This window comes from Verticillium dahliae, genomic scaffold (assembly GCF_000150675.1).
Source record: "Verticillium dahliae VdLs.17 supercont1.17 genomic scaffold, whole genome shotgun sequence".
In the NCBI taxonomy this organism is placed as follows: domain Eukaryota; kingdom Fungi; phylum Ascomycota; class Sordariomycetes; order Glomerellales; family Plectosphaerellaceae; genus Verticillium; species Verticillium dahliae.
The window spans coordinates 265,418-286,110 of NW_009276936.1; the positions used below are offsets into that span (position 1 = coordinate 265,418).

The 20,693-nt window shown below is 56.2% G+C and overlaps 10 protein-coding genes across 10 annotated transcripts; 4 read left to right on the plus strand and 6 right to left on the minus strand.

Moving 5' to 3' along the window:
• Positions 1–3,584: 3,584 nt before the first annotated feature.
• On the plus strand, positions 3,585–4,168 carry VDAG_07568 (uncharacterized protein; the record flags this gene model as incomplete). Its single annotated transcript, XM_009656473.1, has 2 exons — positions 3,585–4,064; positions 4,121–4,168. The coding sequence occupies 2 exons, from the start codon at positions 3,585–3,587 to the stop codon at positions 4,166–4,168; spliced, it is 528 nt and encodes a 175-aa protein (XP_009654768.1).
• An 874-nt stretch (positions 4,169–5,042) lies between these two features.
• Positions 5,043–6,059, minus strand: VDAG_07569 (WW domain-containing oxidoreductase; the record flags this gene model as incomplete). The annotated part of the gene is made up of 1 exon (XM_009656474.1): positions 5,043–6,059. One exon carries the CDS (start codon positions 6,057–6,059, stop codon positions 5,043–5,045), a length of 1,017 nt encoding a protein of 338 aa, XP_009654769.1.
• Positions 6,060–6,414: 355 nt separating this feature from the next.
• On the minus strand, positions 6,415–7,389 carry VDAG_07570 (uncharacterized protein; the record flags this gene model as incomplete). Its single annotated transcript, XM_009656475.1, has 1 exon — positions 6,415–7,389. The coding sequence occupies one exon, from the start codon at positions 7,387–7,389 to the stop codon at positions 6,415–6,417; it is 975 nt and encodes a 324-aa protein (XP_009654770.1).
• Positions 7,390–9,344: 1,955 nt separating this feature from the next.
• Positions 9,345–10,721, plus strand: VDAG_07571 (oxidoreductase domain-containing protein; the record flags this gene model as incomplete). Its single annotated transcript, XM_009656476.1, has 5 exons — positions 9,345–9,645; positions 9,718–9,824; positions 9,873–10,029; positions 10,091–10,323; positions 10,380–10,721. 5 exons carry the CDS (start codon positions 9,345–9,347, stop codon positions 10,719–10,721), a joined length of 1,140 nt encoding a protein of 379 aa, XP_009654771.1.
• Positions 10,722–10,757: 36 nt separating this feature from the next.
• VDAG_07572 (uncharacterized protein) lies at positions 10,758–12,188 on the minus strand (the record flags this gene model as incomplete). Its single annotated transcript, XM_009656477.1, has 1 exon — positions 10,758–12,188. One exon carries the CDS (start codon positions 12,186–12,188, stop codon positions 10,758–10,760), a length of 1,431 nt encoding a protein of 476 aa, XP_009654772.1.
• Positions 12,189–12,957: 769 nt separating this feature from the next.
• VDAG_07573 (uncharacterized protein) lies at positions 12,958–14,276 on the plus strand (the record flags this gene model as incomplete). Its single annotated transcript, XM_009656478.1, has 2 exons — positions 12,958–13,711; positions 13,776–14,276. 2 exons carry the CDS (start codon positions 12,958–12,960, stop codon positions 13,814–13,816), a joined length of 795 nt encoding a protein of 264 aa, XP_009654773.1. The 3' UTR covers positions 13,817–14,276.
• A 155-nt stretch (positions 14,277–14,431) lies between these two features.
• On the plus strand, positions 14,432–15,532 carry VDAG_07574 (inositol monophosphatase family protein; the record flags this gene model as incomplete). The annotated part of the gene is made up of 1 exon (XM_009656479.1): positions 14,432–15,532. The coding sequence occupies one exon, from the start codon at positions 14,432–14,434 to the stop codon at positions 15,530–15,532; it is 1,101 nt and encodes a 366-aa protein (XP_009654774.1).
• Positions 15,533–16,168: 636 nt separating this feature from the next.
• Positions 16,169–17,185, minus strand: VDAG_07575 (NAD dependent epimerase/dehydratase family protein; the record flags this gene model as incomplete). The annotated part of the gene is made up of 1 exon (XM_009656480.1): positions 16,169–17,185. The coding sequence occupies one exon, from the start codon at positions 17,183–17,185 to the stop codon at positions 16,169–16,171; it is 1,017 nt and encodes a 338-aa protein (XP_009654775.1).
• A 331-nt stretch (positions 17,186–17,516) lies between these two features.
• VDAG_07576 (citrinin biosynthesis oxydoreductase CtnB) lies at positions 17,517–18,305 on the minus strand (the record flags this gene model as incomplete). The annotated part of the gene is made up of 1 exon (XM_009656481.1): positions 17,517–18,305. The coding sequence occupies one exon, from the start codon at positions 18,303–18,305 to the stop codon at positions 17,517–17,519; it is 789 nt and encodes a 262-aa protein (XP_009654776.1).
• Positions 18,306–18,747: 442 nt separating this feature from the next.
• Positions 18,748–20,201, minus strand: VDAG_07577 (uncharacterized protein; the record flags this gene model as incomplete). Its single annotated transcript, XM_009656482.1, has 4 exons — positions 18,748–19,115; positions 19,171–19,238; positions 19,306–19,759; positions 20,012–20,201. 4 exons carry the CDS (start codon positions 20,199–20,201, stop codon positions 18,748–18,750), a joined length of 1,080 nt encoding a protein of 359 aa, XP_009654777.1.
• Between the last annotated feature and the right edge of the window lie 492 nt (positions 20,202–20,693).

The window sequence follows — 20,693 nt, forward strand, 5'->3', positions numbered from 1 at the left end:
TGCTGTTGCCAGAGTCACGCAAGAGGAACAGCAAGACTGTCCTACCTTTCGCATGCGCCTCCGACGCTTCTCAGCGTGCATTTGCATTTAGCTTTAGCGCAGTTGGTGCAAGCCCTGCCGTAAGGCGCCGGGGTGCCGTCGGAGACAGACTCCATTTCCGTGCTGGCGTGGCTTGAAGGGCTCGTGGTTATGGGTTGAGGGCTGCCCAAGTTCGGCCACTGGCCGCGGGATGAGCACCTCACTGGCTCCCGACGGTGAGTATGTTGATGAAATCCTGTTTGCCAAGCCTTATAACCTGAAGGAGATGCAGCAATGGAATGTTTGCCTCAGCAGAAGACAGCCGCCTCGAGTGAGTAATTCTGGAATGGGAAGTAAGCATGAGACCACCAAAGCGGGATTCAAGACATCGGACTATCCGAAGTCCGCTTCCTATCCACGTCGGGCTTAGTGGTGCTTATGTAACAAGGCGTTGGAATAACGTTGGTGGGTTCTGAAAGAGGGCCGGGATTCTGAATTCCGTTCCATCATTTTCCAACACTAGCAGTATCGAGACCTCAACCCAGCCATGTTTTTTATTCACTGAAAGGATATTGGACGGTATGAGGACAGGCTCCAGCCAGCCCAATTATGTGTTGGGTCAGCTCTTCTGGTCTTTGCGCAGACCTTTGGTGGTGCAATCTTGTCCATCGGCAACATCATCTTCTCAGGCCGCCTGCGAGCCTCGCTCAGATCCTTTCAATGCTCGATTTGGACCAGAGTGAGGAGGTCTCTCATACGTCGTCCGCAGGCAATATATAATAAATATAGGAATATAGTGTATCCGAATTCTAACCTTCCACAGTCTTTACATATGCGTTCTCGTAGTCCTCAGCACCTGTTTAGCCCCCTGTGACATGGCTCCGCAGGGGTCTCCTAACAGATCCCAAGCACAGAACACTGCCGCCACCGCTGTGACAGTCGCTGGCGGCAGAGGCTTTGCTTTATAGACATTTCGTTACACTAGCTGGCTTGAAAAGTACGCCTCAGGCGTACTCTAACAGTATCCCTGGGGTATTCTCTCTTGCGGCTGCCATTTCGGTTGCAGGGATCTTCTTCACCTGAGGCATAAGATAGAAAGCTGTTCGCGAGAAGAATAGGCTAGTCATCTCTCGTGATGAATGTGCCACAGAAGTGTGCTACAAGAAACGCGTTTGTCATTGGTTACGGATGGTTTGAGGCTAGTTGATCATGGCAACCTCTGCACACTGCTTGCTCATCGATCGAAGCATTATTGAAAAGTGAATGAAGGGCAAAGTGTACATATCTACGCTGCTTAGCCTTGGCTGTTTGTACAGCTTATATGACGGGAGTGCGATGACGTCCTCATCGACAAGTGGAAAAGTAGACTAACAAATACGCGTATCTGACAAAACCTTGAATGAGATCAGCTGTCAGGACCCTGCGGAGCCACCCAGGGCCTGCCAAGCCAGGGGGCTGGCCAGGGGCTAAGGGTCACGAGAGAACGTATATATAGGCTGCGGAGGGCCAGAATTCAGATGTATTCCTATCCCATACCTATATTCTAACTACCTGCGGACCCTGTGGAAGACCCCTTCACTGTTCTAAACAACGCTCTGACATCAGCACACAACACCAGCGACTACCACCAATCATCGTCCGAACGTAAGCCCGTCAGTAGCTAAAGCCCAAAGGCCAGTGTAATTGGATCGAGGGGGATTTTGTGCCTGTGGCTGCAAATCTGTAACCCGCGTATCAGGCTGCGTACCACTTGCAGTGTGGGAGCCTGTGACGTCTGAGGTGTCGCACTGACTAGAAGGGCACGGCACAAGGAGGTGCCTTATCATCAGCAAGCTCCGCAACACTGCGGTCCTCAGGTTTTCGTAAATACTCTGGATTTTTTCTCGCGGCATTCGCGAATTTCCGTGGTCATCACCAGGCAATCCAGTCCGATGCAAAGCGATCGCCAAAGTTGTCGGACGAGTTGCCGATCGAAACTGCATCCGAGAAACTTAGGTTCCTTGAGAGTCCATTTTTGATCACGCGAAGCAGTCATTGCAGCGATGCTCGACACAACGCGACAGACGGCGAGCAGCCTGTCCTAAGAAAGAATGATGACGCTACAAACCTTGAAGTCTTCTACGACCTTTTCTTTGCTGTAAGGTTCCATAGAAAGCACCCCTACACAGCCATTTCTCCATCGTAACCACTGACCGCCCTCAGGCTGTGAGCGTGATCCTGAGTATCTCTCCTGCCCGATAGCCACTAACCGCGACAGTGCTTGAACCTTTTCAATCAAAACCAGCAGATGGCTACGCTTGGTGGTCTCTCTGCATATGTTGGATTCTTTTGGTCAGATCCCCATCTATGTGTCTGCCGCTGCTGGCATTTCTTCAGGACTGACTCCAGATGCAATCTTCTTTGGACGACCTGGTTGTTGACCAGCATGTATGATGTTCGCTATGTGACCGACAGCATTTTTGAGCGCTGCTGTCGTGGGAGTCACTTTGCAGTGCTTGTCGGCTTTGTGACTGTTTCACCCAACTTCGATCCAAACGACCAGGACTTCCGGGTCTTTCGAACCTTCTGTGAGAGCACCCTCTCATATGGTTTGGCATCCTTTCGACTGACGGAATGCTCTAGCTCTCATATTGATGGTTTCTCGGCTTTGCCTCGCTGTCAAGTACGGCAGCGTCGTGTTTCACGCTCGACGACACAAAGCAATTAGAACCCCTCTCATCTGGATGGCATTGATCAACACCTTCAATGCGATGATATATCTCGTTGTGACATTTCGCTTTGAAGATCAGGCTAACCGAGTATTCTATAGTTGGTTTCCTGACTGCGCAGCTATGAAGAGACTGCTCGAATTTGACAAGACCTCTAGACTAATCTGTCTGTGTTTAGTTGAGATCTTGACTGCCCTAGGCATGTCGGTCTTCTACCCTGTTCTCAGCTTTGAAGGTACCCCATTGATGCGGAGATCGAGCCTTCTCACCCTGATATTTTTCGGCGAAGGCATCACCGTAGCTTGTGCTTCGATTACCAAGGTGGTGAAAGCGGACGGACACGATGCCTGGAGTATGCAGTCCCACTTCCCGGAAATACTGCGAGCTAACTTGGTGCACCTCAGCCTATGACACTATTGGAGTAGTGTCGGCCTGTATAGGTATAAGCTATCTTGTGTTTATGATTTATTTCGACTGGCTGCAGCGACTCTATGCTTCGCGATGGCGACAACTCAGTTGGACGCTTGTTCATTTCCCTCTACATCTAGCTCTCACGCTGTTCATCGAAGGATGTGCACAATACATCATCTTCTGGAAGACCTCCGAGTTTCTTCGAAAACTCGGACGCGACTGGGCTCTGTACAAGAAGAGACAATCCAGGAGAGAGAGCGTCTAGAAGAAAACGGCGATCAAATGACCAGCAGTCAGTTTGTTCAGCCGTACAGAGATTGGGTTGACAGCCTCTTCGAAGACTATTCCCCTGGCTACTATGTTTACCATTTGACCATAATCAAAACATTGGATGAACTGGAGAGCCTCGATATCCCGGCCGCTCGTCGACGAGTGCAAAATTCAGACATGACGGCCGAAGAAGCACTCCAAGAGGACGGAACGATCAGGGCCTTGGAAGAAGGGCTCAAGACCATCATCTTCACCGTTGACAAAATTGTCAGTCTGAACTATGGCATTGACTTTTACGTCGATCAAGTGGAGACGGAGACAATCGACCCTTCGGCAAGCCCTACCACGGCCGGAGTCGACAACCAGAGCTTCAACTTCGCGGTGAGCTGGCGTTCCTATCAACGGACCCGTACCGTCTTCCAGTATACATTCGTATGCGGGGGCGCTGTGTTAGCCATGGCAAATGTCCTCTACATCATTGCACGAAAAGAGAGGTGGACCAAAGGTGCCGTTCTTCGTGTCATCTTCAACTTCCTCGTCGCCCTAGGGTTGGGTCTCGTGGTCTGCGTGTCTCAGAACACCATGCGCTTCTTTTATTGCCACACTAGCACCTGGATCCTGCCGACCTTTGTTTTCGCATACCTCCTCGTTTTCATCGTGAATCATCTTACAGGGGAACGGCGGATGGTCAGTGTAATTGCTGGCGGCCTCAGGAAGGGAAAAAGGCAGATCATGCCCTTGAAACGGCGCAGCAAAGATAAAGAAAATATGAGGGAGGCTGGAGCGGAACGGGATAAAGTCGCTTCGACGTAGGCGTTCATACCCCTGGCTTCCCTTCCAGTCCAGGTTGTTTATACCACTTTGAACCAGTCTTGCATTCGGAGACTACAGTTATGCGCAGCGGGCATGATTCTTCGCTCAAACTTTTCTTCACGGGCGTCGGAACCGGGCCACAAAAGCCAATATTTTAAGGAAGACTACCAGTAGCCATAATGATCATTGGTGGAACTAGCATTATGTAAATGATTTATTCTAGCACCAGTTGAATTGCCTCGTGGTAACAGCAACCCTCTGAGCTGCAAATATTTTCACTCAAAGGTGCGACTTGTTCACGCAAAGGTTGCGAGAGACCGTTGTGACGGCGCGGCGAAAGCAGGATGCCTCGGGGGCCTTCTGTAGAGGTTTTCAAGCCAGCCTCGACTCTGCTTGAAGGACTTGGGCAGTTTCGTTGCGATGTAAATGATTCCTATCAGCAGCATACTGGCTGGCGTTCCCGCGGGAGTCGAGCTTCTGAGGGGTTGTCCCATGTATTACTGAAGACATGTCTGCTCATTTACCTCATCAACGCATGACATATCTAGAAGCCAGCTGGGCACTATGTTTAAAAAGGAATCATTAGCTATGTAATCCTGTGAGAACAACTGGTTCATGCTTATTGAACCATGTTCACGACTGTGGGTTCCTCTGTCTCATCTCGGTCTCGCGTAAGGTTTTAGATTTGAGAAGTGGCTTCATAGTGGCAACGCCAATTTCATCATGGTCCTAAACTATGTTTTTATTTCGAATCAAGTAGCAAGCTATCGCAGGGTTGAACAGAAGTATTCCTACCCCGAAGTGACCTAAACTCGATCATATCTACTCCTCCTTGAAACCGATCATCTCGTTTCCAATGTCCCAAAGTTTCTTTGCACTCTCCACATCGTACGCCCAAGCTGCGTGGCCACTTGCGCCCTGCTGCCAGGTCTTTCCAGAAGGAATGAGCGGGTCAACGGCGCAGTTGTTCAGATACTTGCCGCCGCGACCCTCCCATTCCTTGCTGACGGCGGCGTAGACTGTTGTGGCCGCTCCTTGAGGTGCGCTCTTGAGTTCGGCCTTGGCCTCGTCGGTCATGGAGGCTACCCATTCCGTCGTATCCATGTGGTTGGTCAGATTGGTGAAGATGACGCCGGGATGGAGAGACAGAGCGTGCAGCCCCTTGGAGCTGAAGCGGCGTTCAATCTCATTGGCGAGGTAGATGTTGGCCGTCTTTGACTGGCCATATGCGAGCCACGGGTTGTGCGGCGTCTTCTCAAAGTTGATATCCTCGAAGCGGATGCCACTGTCATTGTGGGCAATGGAGGAGACGGAAACGACGCGGGAGTGGAAATCGGGCGAGCTCCCGGACAACAGGGCAGGCTTCAGCAGCTGGAACAGCAGGAAGTGGCCTAGATAGTTTGTGCCGAACTGCAGCTCAAATCCATCTTCGGTTTTCTCATCCGGAGTGCACATGATGCCGGCATTGAGGATGAGAAGGTTAAGCTTGTCGCTCTGCTCGAGGAAGGCTTTGGCTGCGCTGCGCACCGAGCTGAGAGAGTCCAAGCGTAGGGTGATCGCCTTGATGGATGCGTTGCTGCTGGCACTAGAGTCCTTCTTGATGGCTTCGATGGCTTTCTCGGCCTTGGCCGTGTCCCTCGCAGTGATGTACAAGGTGACGCCGGCAGCATGGAGCGCGCGGGCTGTTTCAAGACCAATACCAGAGTTGGCACCGGTGACGAGGGCGACCTTGCCGGTGAGCTGGCCAACGCGACCTTCGTCCTCGATGATCTGAAGGGCTGTAGGGCGAGCATCGCCAGGGCCCTTGGGGGTGGCGTAGCTGGCGGTGTATCGAGACATTTTATTTGTAGAGTGTGAGTGTGTGAGAAGTTAGTGTGATGTTGGAAGATGAGATGGGAATGATGTATTTTCAGTCAATTATCAACTACATAGACTCCTTTTATATCTTCTTCCACCAGCCTATTTACCTCCTTCGGATGGCTGGTTGTCAAACAGATATTCTCATGTTGAGCCTAGATCGACCACCGCTTACAGATCTTAGGCCTCGCAGGCCAGCCCAAAGCAGGCTAGCTGCGTGGACCGCCCTCCCGTATCAATACGGCAAACTAAGGTTCCTACGCTTAGAAAGAATCTTGACTCGACCTCGGATTGTCTGACCCACCTCGGACCAATTTCACACTGCATTTCGTCTGGCCTATCCATATGCAACTGCAACTGATCCAAACACGACATCGCACGGCCACTGGATTACATCTTTCCACTCATCACCAAGGACACCCTTGACGTGACTTAGCAGCCCGGTAGGCCATGACCTGAGACACCAGTGCTCCCTGTAAAAGGTCATCAGGACGGCCAGGTGGGCCAAGACGGCGAGTGCCACGGAGTGCCGCGCCGAACACATGTCGAGAAAGTCTTGATGGACCTCGAGACCCCATCCCCAAATAACCTTGCCCTTCTCGGGCTCTGTGGGATTATCAACCAAGGTGGCTATTCGCCCAATGAGCTGAGAAATGGACGAAAGACACGCCATCTCCTGTGAATGGTCGGAGAGATGCCTAACGCGGTCTACGAGCGGTTGGAACTGTGGGAATTTTGCACTGGGACCCTGGAAAGCATCTCCTTGTCGTGTCATGGACGGCAGGAGAAGCCAGGACTCTGTAACCAGGGCTGGAGGGAAACTTTGCTGCACGAATGACGTTGTGCATCGCCCGAAATGAAAGGCGCGCAACAACTCGTCCACAGGATCGAACTGGGCTGGCTGAAAAGCGCGCAATTGATGGGGTCGCATGAAGGGCTCGGCCACGGCGTACATGGAGGTGAAGGCAGAGAAGCCCAGCAGCGCTTGTTGGTCGGTGGCTTCAGGCGACTTGAAGTGCGGCTTGACGCGACTGAGTGCGGTCTGTTGGTGAGCGACGGCTCTTGCGTACCATTTGAACCGAGACTGGTCTTCGCTGTAGAGCTCTAACGCCGTGAGGGCAAGGATACTGTTCAGTAAGTAGTGGTGCGAGAAACCCAATCGAACGAGACTGGACTCCAAGCTCCGCGCACTATCAGAGAGATGGCCCGTAATTTGACGGCGGTGCCATTGCTCGAGGAGCTCCAAATCAGCGACGCTGTCTTCGTTGAGAGGCGTGATTGACAGGCTCGGTGCAGAGTAGCTGCACGACATGTCGGCGCGGTGACACGGTCCGCATTGGGGATGAACCTCGTTGCACTAAAGGGGTTCAGCTCCAAAGCCTTGGAAAGACGGGGATGCGTGGTACCTTGGCGTGGCGCTCCTTGCATTGTAGACACCCTTCTCGAGACTTACTGTGCGCTTTGCGCCTCCTCACGATGCTCGTCATGAGGATGATCCCTGCCTGTTGCTGTAGGCGGTTGTGTCTGGGCGAGGACTGTGGAGTTTAAACAGCCGTAAAGATACGAGCCCGCGCGAACATATGGTGGATCTGGGTCACGGATGACTAAACAAATGTTCCACGGGGCGGTGCCTCAAGTTCCTCAACTGCAACGTTGGCAAACTCAGCGATCATGCTGCGTGGCTTCAAGTCCGTTCGATTCAATTCGACCGGAGATCTGGCCTTACGTTACTAATGACTGAGACGCAAGGAGGCAGGCCAGGTTGCCCCTGCATCCCATCTGCGGCACCATGTCTCCTTCGAAGAGGACGCAACGATCCCCCGACGCTAATGATAGCTACAATCGAATTCCACTTGGAATTTTCGGGCGGCTAATAAACAGCCAAGACGGGGTCCACTGTCCTGGCGCACAAGGGGAAAAGCTTGGTGTCTGCGCCCTCGCAGACGATTATGAATAGCTCAGGGGAGCTGGCTGGGGGTTACGGCCCGCGAGAACGTGCACATAAGGGCTGCTGAGGGCCTACCAAGCTGCGGAAGGCCGGAATTCAGATGTCTTCCGACCCCCAGCCTATATTCTATTGCTGCGGACCATGTTGAAGGCTTCTTCGCTCTGCTCCAAATCAAGGACTGGCATGGCGTCTTATTTCCCGAGCCTCAGGGCAAGACTCGCCAATTGTCTGTACTTCAATTCGACCGGAGAATTGTTCAGAACGCCCGATCAAGAGGGGATCACAGAACTAGTCGATCTCGACTGGGTGAGACAAACAGTCGCTGAGAATTCGGCGACGGCTGTCCTTTTCATTCTCGCAAAACAGAGAGTATCATACATTTTTCTCCTGCTCTTCATGAACCATCGTCTCCTCGGCCACAATTCCCGGCCCCTAGTAATTCCAACCCAATGCCAACCGCAAACCCGTTCAAAAAGGAAAGGGGAAGCAGGAAAGCAGCGCCAAAACCGGAAGAAGGGTACAGCGTCCTTGTAAACATGAGGAAATAGCATTTTGTCTACCCAGGTTAAGGTGAACTAGCTTCCCACCAACCTTGTGCCATAGACGACGGGTATACTTCGGTATGCTTCCATTCTGTCTTTCACTTTGCGGGAATCGTCACTGGGGGCTAGAAGCACAGTCTTCCAGGTGCTGGAGCGTGTCATGCCACCTCTTGGCGACATTATCGTCAAGCTAGACGCGGCCAACTGTTGAACTTTCAGTGCCTGATAGTACGGGAATCGGAAACACATCGCCTGAGGATCGAATGTCGAATGACGCCGCTTAGTCGCTTACCTCAAACGCTAGGGGGTGTTGCGCAGGATCCAGTGTACGGCCGTTGAGATCGATTCTCTTTCCGGAAGTATTCCTCCCATCTCATCAATAGGAGAGCGAACGAAGTCCCGAGTGTCCTATTAGGTACACTCGTACCTGCTTTGTAACAGAAGCTGTGGCGATATTGATTCTCTGGCTGCTGCAGGATCTTGGTGAGGTTCCCGGAGACAAGGCTAAGGGCGGGTTGATGCCTCTCGCCAGAGCCCCGCACCACCTCTCGGAGTTGGTTGGGCTAAATGCTGTGAAGAGGGGGTAGTTTCTCCGGAGCCCCGAGACTCCGCGAGCTCGAGTCCACCGATGCATGGCACCTTCATCGCCTGGGCGTCCATCATGCATAAGTAGAGACCGGGTCCCGAATGTTCGTTGCTCGATCTCATCAATGTGTCTCTAAAGAAACTTTCCATTGCCGTGCCACCACAACCCGCGACAACTAAACAGCAGACATCATGGCCCCTATCCGAGTGGGCGTTGTAGGCTACGGCTTCGCCGCCAAGAGCTTCCACCTCCCTTTTATAAGGGCGATCCCCGACTACGAGGTCGTCGCCATCCTCCAGCGCGCCGAAGCTCCCGCCGATCTGGCCTCCGCCGCCGCCGGCTCACACTGCACCGTCGACTTTCCCACGGCGAGACACCACCGCACAGCGGACGCCTTCTTCGCAGACGCCGATGTTGACTTGGTGGTCGTCGCGACGCACACGGATACGCACGTCGCGTTCGCGGAGAAGGCTCTCGAGGCGGGGAAGCACGGTATGTTTTTGTCCTGGCTGCAGCGGGACATCAACGCGACGGCCAATCATTTCTGACCGAGTGTGGTGATAGTCATTGTCGACAAGCCTTTCGGCAGGTCGGCCGAAGAGGTCGATCGGGCGATCGCACTGGCTGAAAAGAAGGGGCGCATTCTCACCTGCTTCCAGAACAGGCGATGGGTATGCCTTGAGTTCCGAGATGGCGAGACAATACTGACACGGGTATAGGATGGCGGTTTCCAGACTCTGAGGCAGCTGATTATCAAGGGTGCCCTCGGTGACGTCAAGGAGGCGGAGATCGTTTACGACTTTGAGAACGCGCCGTGGCTTCACACGATGACGGCCAAGAAGTACACCCCCGGCGATGGCATGGCCTTTGGCCTGGGTATGTTTTCCGTCATCTTTCTATCCGACGATGATCCCAAGGCCCTGACAGCGTCGTCAAGGAACCCACAGTGTCGATCAGGCGGTCACTCTGTTCGGCAGACCCAAGTCGGTGACGGCCTTCTTCCGCGCGCAGCGAGGCATCGAGAGCGAGGTGGAAGACTCGTTCACGATTATCCTGCAGTATGGTGGTCCGCAGAAGGACCTCCTCGTCACCGTCAAGACGGCCGTGACGAGTCCCGTGGCGGAGCAGCTCAAGTTCTACGTCAGGGGCACCAAGGGATCGTATATCAAGGTTTGCATGACCCCGGCTGATCGACGAACGACACCAACACTAACAAACCCGCCCAGCACCAACAACGCAGCACCTGCCCTCAGGAGGAACAGATCGCGGCAGGCGCCAAGCCCCTCGACGAGGGATTCGGCGTCGAGTCGGATGACCTGCGCGGCGTGCTGACGACGTACGACGAGTTTGACTCGAGCGTCCAGACCCTTGATCCCAAGACGAAAAAATACACTGGGCGGTACCCCACCATTACTGGCCGATGGATCGGCATCTACGAGAACGTGGCGGATGCCATCAACGGCAAAGCGGAGCTCGAGGTCAAGGCGCAGCAGTCGAGGGACGCCATTCGCGTGATCGAGCTGGCGAGGGAGTCCCACGAGAATGGAGTGACGGTTGCGTGGAAGTAGTGGTGTAGTAGGAATGAACAGCGTTTCCAAAACGGATCACGCGTGCTTGTTTTTTCTTGCCGCTTCAAGCTCGTCCCACCATTTTTGCAGGCCCTCTGCGTCACACCACGCAAACCGTGACGGGTTCTGGAACCACCACTGCCCACCTTGTGTCGTTGGCTTGTCGCTGATGTACTTCTTCAGGCTTCCACCGTCGAAGAGGTGGTTCTTCACGCTAACCAGGAGCACGGCGCTGCCAACTCGAGGGGAGAAGTCTTTAGGTTCCAGCATACAGGCTAGCATGACGTGCTTGTCAGTGGAAGGGTCAGCAAGGCGCGCGATGCGTTGTTGATAGGGCGGGATATGCGATGGTTCAATGCCACTGAGCGCGGTCACAATGGCCAAAACGTTGATGGACCAATTCTGTTTGTACGGCAGGCTGTTGATCGCACGGAGAGGGGTGAGCTTCAGGGGAATAGACGTGTCCGTCCACTGCCTGGCCAAAGCAACTGGCGGTCGCTGAGACCCAGCCTGTGCGCGTGATGCTTTGGATGGCGAAGCAACTTTTTGAACATTGGTGTTGCTTTCATCTTGGGTCTTGTCCTCATGTCCTGGAGGACCTCTACCTTGTGCAGCTCTTGACGGTGACAAATCGGAATCCTTTGGCAGTGTCGAGACCTGAGCGCTGGCAGACGCCTGGATCGTGTTGGCAAGGCGCTCGCGACGCTGGGTCGACCTCGTGGGGGTTACAGTCATGGTCTCAAAGGCCGCCTCGTCATCTGAATCGCCGTCGTAGCGACTGGGTGACCGGGCAGCCTGACCTCTGACGCGGGGACGCGTAGGCGTCGTCGCAGTCAATGCCTGCGCATGGTTCAGTACGCGCTCAACATCTCCAAACTCAATGTCGCTGTCCGCGATCAAGTCCTCTTCATCTCCTTCGGTTGACAGCCCGCGAGACTGCCTCTGTGTGAGTGATTGCTGTTCCTCCTGCGCCAGCTCGTCATCGTCATCGTCATCGTCACCGAGGGCTTCGTGTCTCGCAGCCTCACGCAGCGTATTGTGCCAGCCGACGGCAATGATGTCGCTGACCACAAGGTAGACCATCTTCTGTCTCCCCTTTCCATCTTGGGTCGTAATCTGCATCCTGCGCGTGGCGAACTTGGGCAGCTTAACGTAGGACCCGACGGTGACTGAGCCGGTGTCGACGAAGCGGTGCATTTCAGGCACCAGGAGGGCCTGTATGCAGAGCTCGCCGTCGCCCAGCATGAGGCGCACGACGCGCCATCGACTTGACGGGGTGAGGGGCGCCGACTCGATGCCCTCGACGAGGAAGATGGAGTCAGGAATGCAGTAGCGAGTTCGAAGGAGGTCGGCGATGAGGGGCGTCGGGACAAAGGGCTCAACGTCGCGGACGAAGGTTATTGGAGATGGGGGCGGAGGGGGAACCGGGTCCTCCCCCGGAGCATCGGTAGGTGCCGCGAGCGACATGTGTGTAATGTCATTGTTTGGCGTGCGTGATCTGGAGGATGGCGATGTTTAAACTTGGTGTTTGTGCCAGAAGGTCAAGTCTCACATGGGAGGTAAGGCGGGCTGCTGCCTGCCGTGGTGGGGCCCCAAGATCTTAGATGGCGGGCAAGGCGGGGCATCTCAGTGTTTACAGCGGCCTGGCGCTATTTGGCCGATGCGCAGCAGCGGGTTTTACCACAAACAGCAGGTCCACATGGGCAGCGACCGCTGGACAATGACCCTGAAGGGAACCCTACAGCCTACCTAGGTAGTTTGGAGGCCTGGCGGCTTGATACCTGAGCCATGTCTCTTCGTAGCACTCACGGCCAAGACGACTGCTGCTGCACCATGACGAGCTGTTCTTGTCTACCTACCTACCTTACAGCTCCATTCCTGTTATGGTGTTATTCGCCTTGCAGGGGCTTGAGAAGACCTGGTGACGCCAGCCCTGTCACGCTAATGAGACTGATGCCGAGGCATGGGGTCTCGGGCAGTTCACTTGTCATGAGAGCATCATACTTTTATGGTGATGTGATGCGACAGCTGAGCCACTTGGTCCGATTGCCAAGAATCATTAAACATCGACTGTCGGACCAAGCACACCCCATTCGTGCGTGAGATAGCTTGCGCAAGACGGCTCCTTTTGTCGAGTGGCCGTTTTACCGCCGTCAGTCCTCTTCATTGGTAGTGCAACAAATCACTGCAATAAATCACCGGCCAGATCAACGTCTGTGACAGCATCCACGACACCATGGCTAGCAAGCCAAGCAAGATGCTCGATGCCAATCTGGGCCATGAGGGACGGCCACGCTCGCCCTCGGCATCGTCCGACACCGGCCTGCCGCCGTACGCCGACACAGCGTCCACGATCCAAGACGACATGATACCCCCCGAGACGCTGCTCCTCGCGGGCACCACGATCCACAGCACCGCCTCCATCACATCACCACCCCTCTACGAGCTCTCCCTCGCCCTCGGCCACCTCACGCCATCGCACCAAAAGGTCGAGCTCTCGCGCCTCGACTACCATGTCCGCCGCGCCGCTTCCTCGGACGACCGGGGCCCCGAGATCGCGGCGCGCAAGAAGCACATGTACAACCTGTCGCGGCCGACGGCAGTCATGCAGTCCAACTTCCCCTTCTACCTCGAGTCCGTCCGGCGCAGCAACCTCAGCCACGTCGGCTTCAAGAAGCGCCACAAGATGGCCGGCTCGACCGAGTACCGCGCCCTGCGTGTGACGCGGCCCAACGGGGTGGCGGGCGAGCTCAAGGGCGGCGACGTGCTCTTCTCGGTCAAGGCGACGGCGGCGGGCCGGTGGGAGTGGCGCGAGGGCGACAAGGGCGGGCCGCTGCTGGCGTACGACACGTACGAGGACGGCATCGTGCGGCTGCAGATTGTCGAGCCCATGGCGCAGAGTCGCCGGGACGCGCTCGTGGGGACGTGGTGTCTGCGGGTTTGGTGGGACATTGTGGCGAGCAAGGAGCCGCTGTTGACGTGGGAGCAGGGTGAGTTTACTTCGTTGTTTGTTTGGGGGAAATGGACAAGATTTGTGCTAACTGGCGCTGCTAGTCAAACCCCTCTTCGAACCGGGATTTCGGCAATTCGACTGACGGTGCTGTGCTTGTGTAGGACCACAGGGAAAGATGCCTACAGGTCAGCGTGTGATGGCTAGACATGCTTGATTACCTAGGTACCTACCTAGGTAGTTGAGTTTGTTCTCCTGCATTTTGTCCACTTGATGAAGGGCCGATAGATGATTTTTGGACAAAGGGTCGAGGCCGGGAGTTAGAAGGAGCAAAGTGCATCATTCATCTTGCCATTGCCTCGCGATGCCCTCAATGACGATGATGGTCCCTCGGGGTGCTACTGCCAGCAGCTTGACGAACGGCAGGCGCACCCAGATCAGTCCCTTGCGGGGCAGGAGCCGATGACGGTAGCCCCACAAAACGTCACTACCACGGATTTTCACTCTTGCTCCCATCGGGTTCGCTTCGCTTCGCTTCACTTCAGCTCGGCTTGCATCAGACTCATCTATCTATTGCCTCAATCTTCAATTCACTCACAATTTTGTCAATTGGACCTCGCCTGCCATATTCTCAGTCGACCTTATCCTCCACCAGTATCAGGCCTCAGCAAGGACTCACGGCACCAATCTGGAACACCCCTCGTCACCATCAAAACACCATACCTAGGCTCCCTGGGCGGCCCCGCCCCCCTCATCGACGATGGACTCACAGTACCTCGCGGAGCTCACGACAACGATATCGGCTGTCCAACGCGCTGCGAAATTATCAAAAATCGTCCTGGCCGCTGCCAACAACCGCGTAGGACACATCGACAAGAATGACCACAGCCCGGTCACCGTGGCCGACTTTGCTTGCCAGGCCATCCTCACCGCCACCCTTACGGCGGCCTTTCCTAGTGACTCCTTTGTCGGCGAGGAGGCTGCTGACGACCTGCGAGCGAACCCCGATTTGCTAGCAGCCGTGTGGGCGATTCTGCAAGAGGTCAAAGCCGCCGAGGTCGAGGGTGAGGACGGTGCCTCGGTGGTCCACTTCCCAACGTCGCCAGACCACACCTGCGAGCTCATCGACCGTGCAGGCCTCGGCCAGCCTCACCAGGGGCGCGTCTGGGTGTTCGACCCCATCGACGGCACAAAAACCTACCTTCGCGGTGAGATTTATGCCGTCAACGCCTGCCTCCTCGTCGACGGCAAGCAGACAGTCGCTGTTGTGGGCCTGCCGAACCTCTCGCCCGACGCCACGCCCCCGATCCAGAACCACACCATCGACCCGAACCCGCACGGCGGCTCCCTCCTCTACGCCGTCCGCGGGCGCGGGTCGTTCCTCCGGCCGCTGCCCGGGGCCGCCGACCTGGCCGGCACCCGCATCCCGCAGCACCCCACCGACACGTCATCGTACCGCCTCGTCACGAGCACGGACGCCGACTCGTCCATCCCCGGCATCCACGAGAAGATTGCCGCGCGCATGGGCCTCGCCTACCCCGGCAACGATCTCCTCGGCTGGGTGCCGCGCTGGGCCTCCCTCGCCCTCGGCCACGCCAACGTGACCTTTTGGGTCTACAAGAAGAGGGAGCGCCTCGGCAAGATCTGGGACCACGCCGGCGCCATGCTCATGTTCCAGGAGGCCGGCGGCAAGGTGACCGACGTCGATGGCAGGGAGCCCGACCTGACGGCGGGGCGTAAGATGGTTGCCAACTTTGGCTGGGTTGCCGCGCCGGCGGGCGTGCATGCCGAGATCCTAGCTGCCGTGCAGGATGCTGTCAGGGCAGAGGGGCATGGGGATCTTCTGCGGCCGTTGGAGTGATGTGGCACATTGGCGGGGGATGTTTTGGGTGACGATGTAGCGTCTTGATTTCAGGATACATGCAAATAATCAGGGCTTCCCTTGTGCCTGTGACATTTGGGCTTTGCTGTGCTCATCTTGCGATGTGTTACCTGAATGTCTGCAGATTCCGATGCAGAGATGCTACATTCGAGTCTCACCTTCCAGTATCAGTGAAGCATTTCCTTGACTCGCATATTACCATGCTCTCAAGAGTCAATGTTGTTTCTCCATTGATGAAATAGTGGCGATATCGAATTACAGGTGTATTTCCCAGGCTTGCGACCACTTCTGATGCTTTGAATGGGTTCATCATGCGGAAAGCCTTGCACTTAACTTTCTCCTACATGGTCTCGCAGACAGAAGATGTGGTATATCAACCCTCTCGAACCAAAAGAATTATGAGGCGTAGCGAATTTGTACATGTTTACAGACACTCGCTGTTCCTGGCTCCTGAAGTGATGGTCTGTGAGCTCAAATAAGGAGCCTCAATTCTCCCAGTTCGTCCACCACCTTTTCGAAATGTTCATGAGTATTCTTATCAGGAGTAAGCGCGTACCTATTCACGAAACAAGAGAATTTGACGTCCGCATCAACAACACGTAGCGAACAGATCGTTTATCTCTCAGCGGTGGTATAGACCCCCGTCGGCACAGCGTGATACCCTCTCTTCCCGACCTTGAAAGCCAACTCGCTCCTCCACTCCTCACCTCTGGCCAGACGCTCCACCGTCTTTTGTATCGTATACTCAGGCTTCCACCCCAGCTCGGCCACCGCCCTGGAAGAATCATACACCCGATCAATCCTCGGCAAGAACCCCCAGCCCCGTCTCGCAAACGCGTCCTCCATCCCCGGCACCGCATCTCTGTACACAGCCCCGGCATCAGCATCCAAGCCCCTGAGCGTCTCTTCATGACGACGGAACGGAGGCGGCGAGCTGATGATGTACTTCCCCCACCCCACATCCCGTGCCCTCGCCATGGCGCAAACGCAAGCGGACACGACATCGGAAATGTCGACGCGCCGATACGCCAGCTCGAGGACCTTGAGGTTCTCATCGTCCACGGCGCGGCGCCTGTCCTCGTCGTCGTCCTGTTCGGGGAAGAAGCGGCTCGTGCGCAGCACGAGGACGGGCATGCGCGTCTGCGCGTGCACCAGGCGGCAGAGATCCTCGGCGGCGACTTTGGTGACGCCGTAGATGTTCTTGGGGATCGGCACGACGGCCTCGTCGATCCAGGCGGCGGGGCTGCCCTGTCGAGGGCTCAAGGCCCGGCCAAAGGTGGAGGTTGTCGAGATGAAGACGAAGGACGCCATCTGCGGGCCGAGGGCTGAGGCTTCTTCGAGGAGATTCAGCGTCCCCGTCATGTTGACGTTGATAAAGTCGGTCTTGGTGTGCGAGTCGACGTGCGGCTTGTGCAGCGTCGCGGCGTGGAGGACATGCTGGATGGAGGGGTAGCGGGCGAAGATGGAGGCGACAAAGGGGCGGTCGGCGATGGAGCCGACGTGCGTCGTCGTGGCTGCGGCGAGTATGTCGATGCCGATGGGGGTGTGCCCGTGAGAGGCAAGCGATAGCATGAGGGCGCAGCCAAGGTGTCCGGCCGAGCCGGTGACAAGGACGTCGGGAACGGCAGCCATGGCGATGAAGGAGTTGTTGGTACACAAAGTGTCTTGGATGTCTGATCGTGGGCGACGAAGCGTTTTTCAGTGCCCGCTTCGGCGAAGTGACTCACGGCTGGAACCGAGTTCACGGCTTGTTTGCCTTGGCTCCGCCAATGTCGCGAGATGGCGCTACCTTAAATCTGAACTGTGCTTCAGTCTAAGCTGTGCTCCAGCTTCAAATGAAGGACGATTAGTCCGTACTGTAGTGATCACATCAATCGAGGTGTACTGCCTATTCACAGCATGAGCAAGGACACACTATCGTGAATGTTTTCAAGAACCCTCGAAGAGCAAACCAATGCCGACGCTATGCTAGCTCACCACCATCCACCAATCCCAATTCTCTGCCCAGACTCAAAATCTCCCCAACAACGGCATCGACATCCGCCTGCTTGATCGGCACCCGGTGACCGCCATTCCACTCAACCAACCTCGTCGTGCCCTCCTCGCAGTAGGACTTCATCATGACCCGATGCATCTCGAGGCCAGGGTCCCTCAGGCCGTGCACATGAACAGTCGGCAGCTTCAGCACGTGCGCATCGCCCGTGATCCCCTCCGGCAGCCCCTCAAACTGCGTGCTCCTCATCGACGCATCCGCCACGCCCGGCGGCACGGCGACGCCCTCCTCGAGCACGACAAGCGGCGCCCGGCCGGCGAGCAGCACGGCGAACCGAAACGCCGTCGCCGCCCCACGGCCGAGGACCTGCTGCGTGTACAGCCAGCTCGCGGCCATCTTGGCCCCCTGGCTGAACCCCAGCAGGCCGACCCAGGGCCCCGTGGCGCCGGCGGCGTCGTCGCCCTCCATGGCGGTGCGCAGGCTGTAGCGGATCTCGGCCGACGCCGTCTCGGCGTCGACGTCCGGGTGCGACGGCAGCCACGGCAGCCAGCGGCGGAAGGGGCCGAGCTCGCCGTAGACGGCGACAATGTCTTCGTGGGCGGCGCACAGGAAGGGCCCGTCGACGAAGACGAGGCGGAAGTACGGCGCGAGCCGCGCTATGAGGGCGCGCGCCTGGGCGGCGAAGATGTCGGCGTTGACGCCCCCGCCGTGCAGGCAAAGGATGCGCGGGAGCGGGAGCGTAGGGTCTGGGACGGTCATGGCAGCTTTCTCGGCTGGAGAATGAATACGGGCTGTGGTTGGGTGTCTGGTTTGCAGAAGCGGTGGTGAGGCTGGCAACTGCTGTAAATGCGTGAGATCTGAGAAGGAGGTAGAGTCAAGAACAAGTCGAGAACAGTCGATCTGTCCGAGGCAACAAACATACCGCTGCATTAGTGGGCCTGTACAGCAGCTCTCCATGCCGAGCGGCTGAAGCCCAATACAGAAGGTCACACACGCGGCTGAGAATGGCACACCTCCAAATCCGGACCGGCTTCGGACGTCCGACGGCACGCTGACAGGATGGAGATCTGACTGATCGAGATCTCATTCGAGATTCAAAACCGAAAAAAACTACAATTGTGATTACGCTTTTCCCGCCATGCTTCCGCTACCATGCTTCCACGTTCCGTGCCCCAGGCTGAAGCTATTCTCAACAAGCCCCCTACCTCCGCAGATCGGCGTCCGAGTCCCTCGCGCTCTGCACGTCAAAGCTGAACTCAACCGTCTTGGTAATCTTCTGGTCCTGCATGATGTACTCTTCGCTGCCGCTGTCGCCCACGACATGCGTCTGCGTGCGCATGCTGGCATCGGGCGCAAAGTGCGACCCGCCCATGGCCCGGCTGCCCTTGGTCTGCGAGCGCTCGCCGTGGGACGAGTGCAGGTAGATGGCGTTGGAGGTGTCGCGGCGCGAGGTGCCGAAGAGCTTGGGGAAAATCTGCTGCAGCAGCGGCTTGGCGGCCGGGATGTTGCCGCCGAAGATGCTGAGGTTGAGTTCGAGGACGCACCACATGAGGGCCGTGACCGTGTTCACTGCTTCTTGTTAGCGCGTGCCATGTTTTCCGCGGTGCTCTTAGGGGGGACTCACTTGTGAGGTCGGTCTCCTTTAGCAGGATGTAGAGCGAGTGCAGACGAATCACGCTGATGATACAGACCCTACAAGGCCGTCAGCAAAGATGCTTTTCTTTTTTACAGTGCAACGAGTAGCCGGAAGAGTACTCACAGGGCACCCATGGACAGAACCACGGCAACACCAATCTTCTGCTTCAGAGGCAGCCTCAGCGTCTTGAGCACGGGCAGCGGGCACACGACGGTCGTGATGTCAGTGAAGATGCCCAGGCTCGCCTGCACAAAGTAGAAGACGGGCCGGTTGATACAGACGGCCGTGGCCGCGTGCTCAAGCGCCCACGACCCAGCAATCGGGTTGCAGCTGAAGACGTTGACGAGGGCGCAGGCGAGCGAGTAGCCGACGGTGAAGCCAAAGAGGACCCAGACGGTCCAGATCATCTTGCGCGAGGGGAAGATGCGCAGATAGAAGAGCAGGATCGAGCCCTTGGCGAGGCCTGTTGCGAGGCAGAAGAAGATGGCCGCCAGCACGTTTGAGAGCGCAAAGTTGGGATAAAAGTCGGGCGTCATGGGCACGTTCCAGAGGTGCTTCCCGAGGCCCCAGTTGAGCACTACGACATCATGGATCAGTATACTGCACGTTGGTCATCGTCATGGTGTCGAGACGTACTGTGCCACACAAAGGCAACGAGGGCTGTGCCGCAGAGCTGCAACTTGTTAGACAATATTCGAAAGGCATTTTAAGTTTCGATAAGGTTAGATTTACCAGGGCGCCGATCATGAGATCTAGGGAAAACGCGAGTCAGCCATGGAAGAACATGCCAAACATGCCAAAATCCGCAAAGCAGGGGTGTTTGACGTACAATCGTCTAGGGAGACCATGCGGATGACGGCCGCTCTCGTCCAGATCCGCGCAATTGTCGAAAGAACGGCCAAGGCAAAGCTCACGCCCGACACGATCATGAGCGCAGTCACTTGTGGTGCCGCAGTCGGATCACGCACATAGCCCTCTGGCACAGGCGCGACGTACATAACCCCATCCTGCATCGACATGGTGTCCAACTGTGGGAAGAGGACAACAAGAAACAGTTACGGCTGCGTTGACGAAAAGAAACGTCCTCGATCGATGATGGCCAGAGGAACCTAGAGAAGCAAGGCCAGGGCTAAACAGTCAAGTGGGCAAACCAGGGGGATAAAGGGGGAATTAGGAATGAGATGGGGAAGGAGAAAGAGAGAGAGAGAGGGCGGAACAAGATTTCGAGACGAGCGACTTCGTACTCGGCGAGGGAACTGCCGACCGTTTGCATATTTTTGGGGGACGCTCCCGCCCTTGACCCTTCTCCCCGGGGACTAAGCAGATCGTCTGTGTGATAGAGTAGGGCGCGGTACCTAGACCTTAGACCGCGAGCTAAAAACACGGCTTCCTCTCAGCCTTTTCTGCTTCGAGAGGAAACACTTCATTTGGGCCTTCATCCCGCCCTTCTCCATCGCTTTGCGCTCCGTCTCCCGTCATGCGCGCGCGCCGGCGCCCACACCCTGCCATGT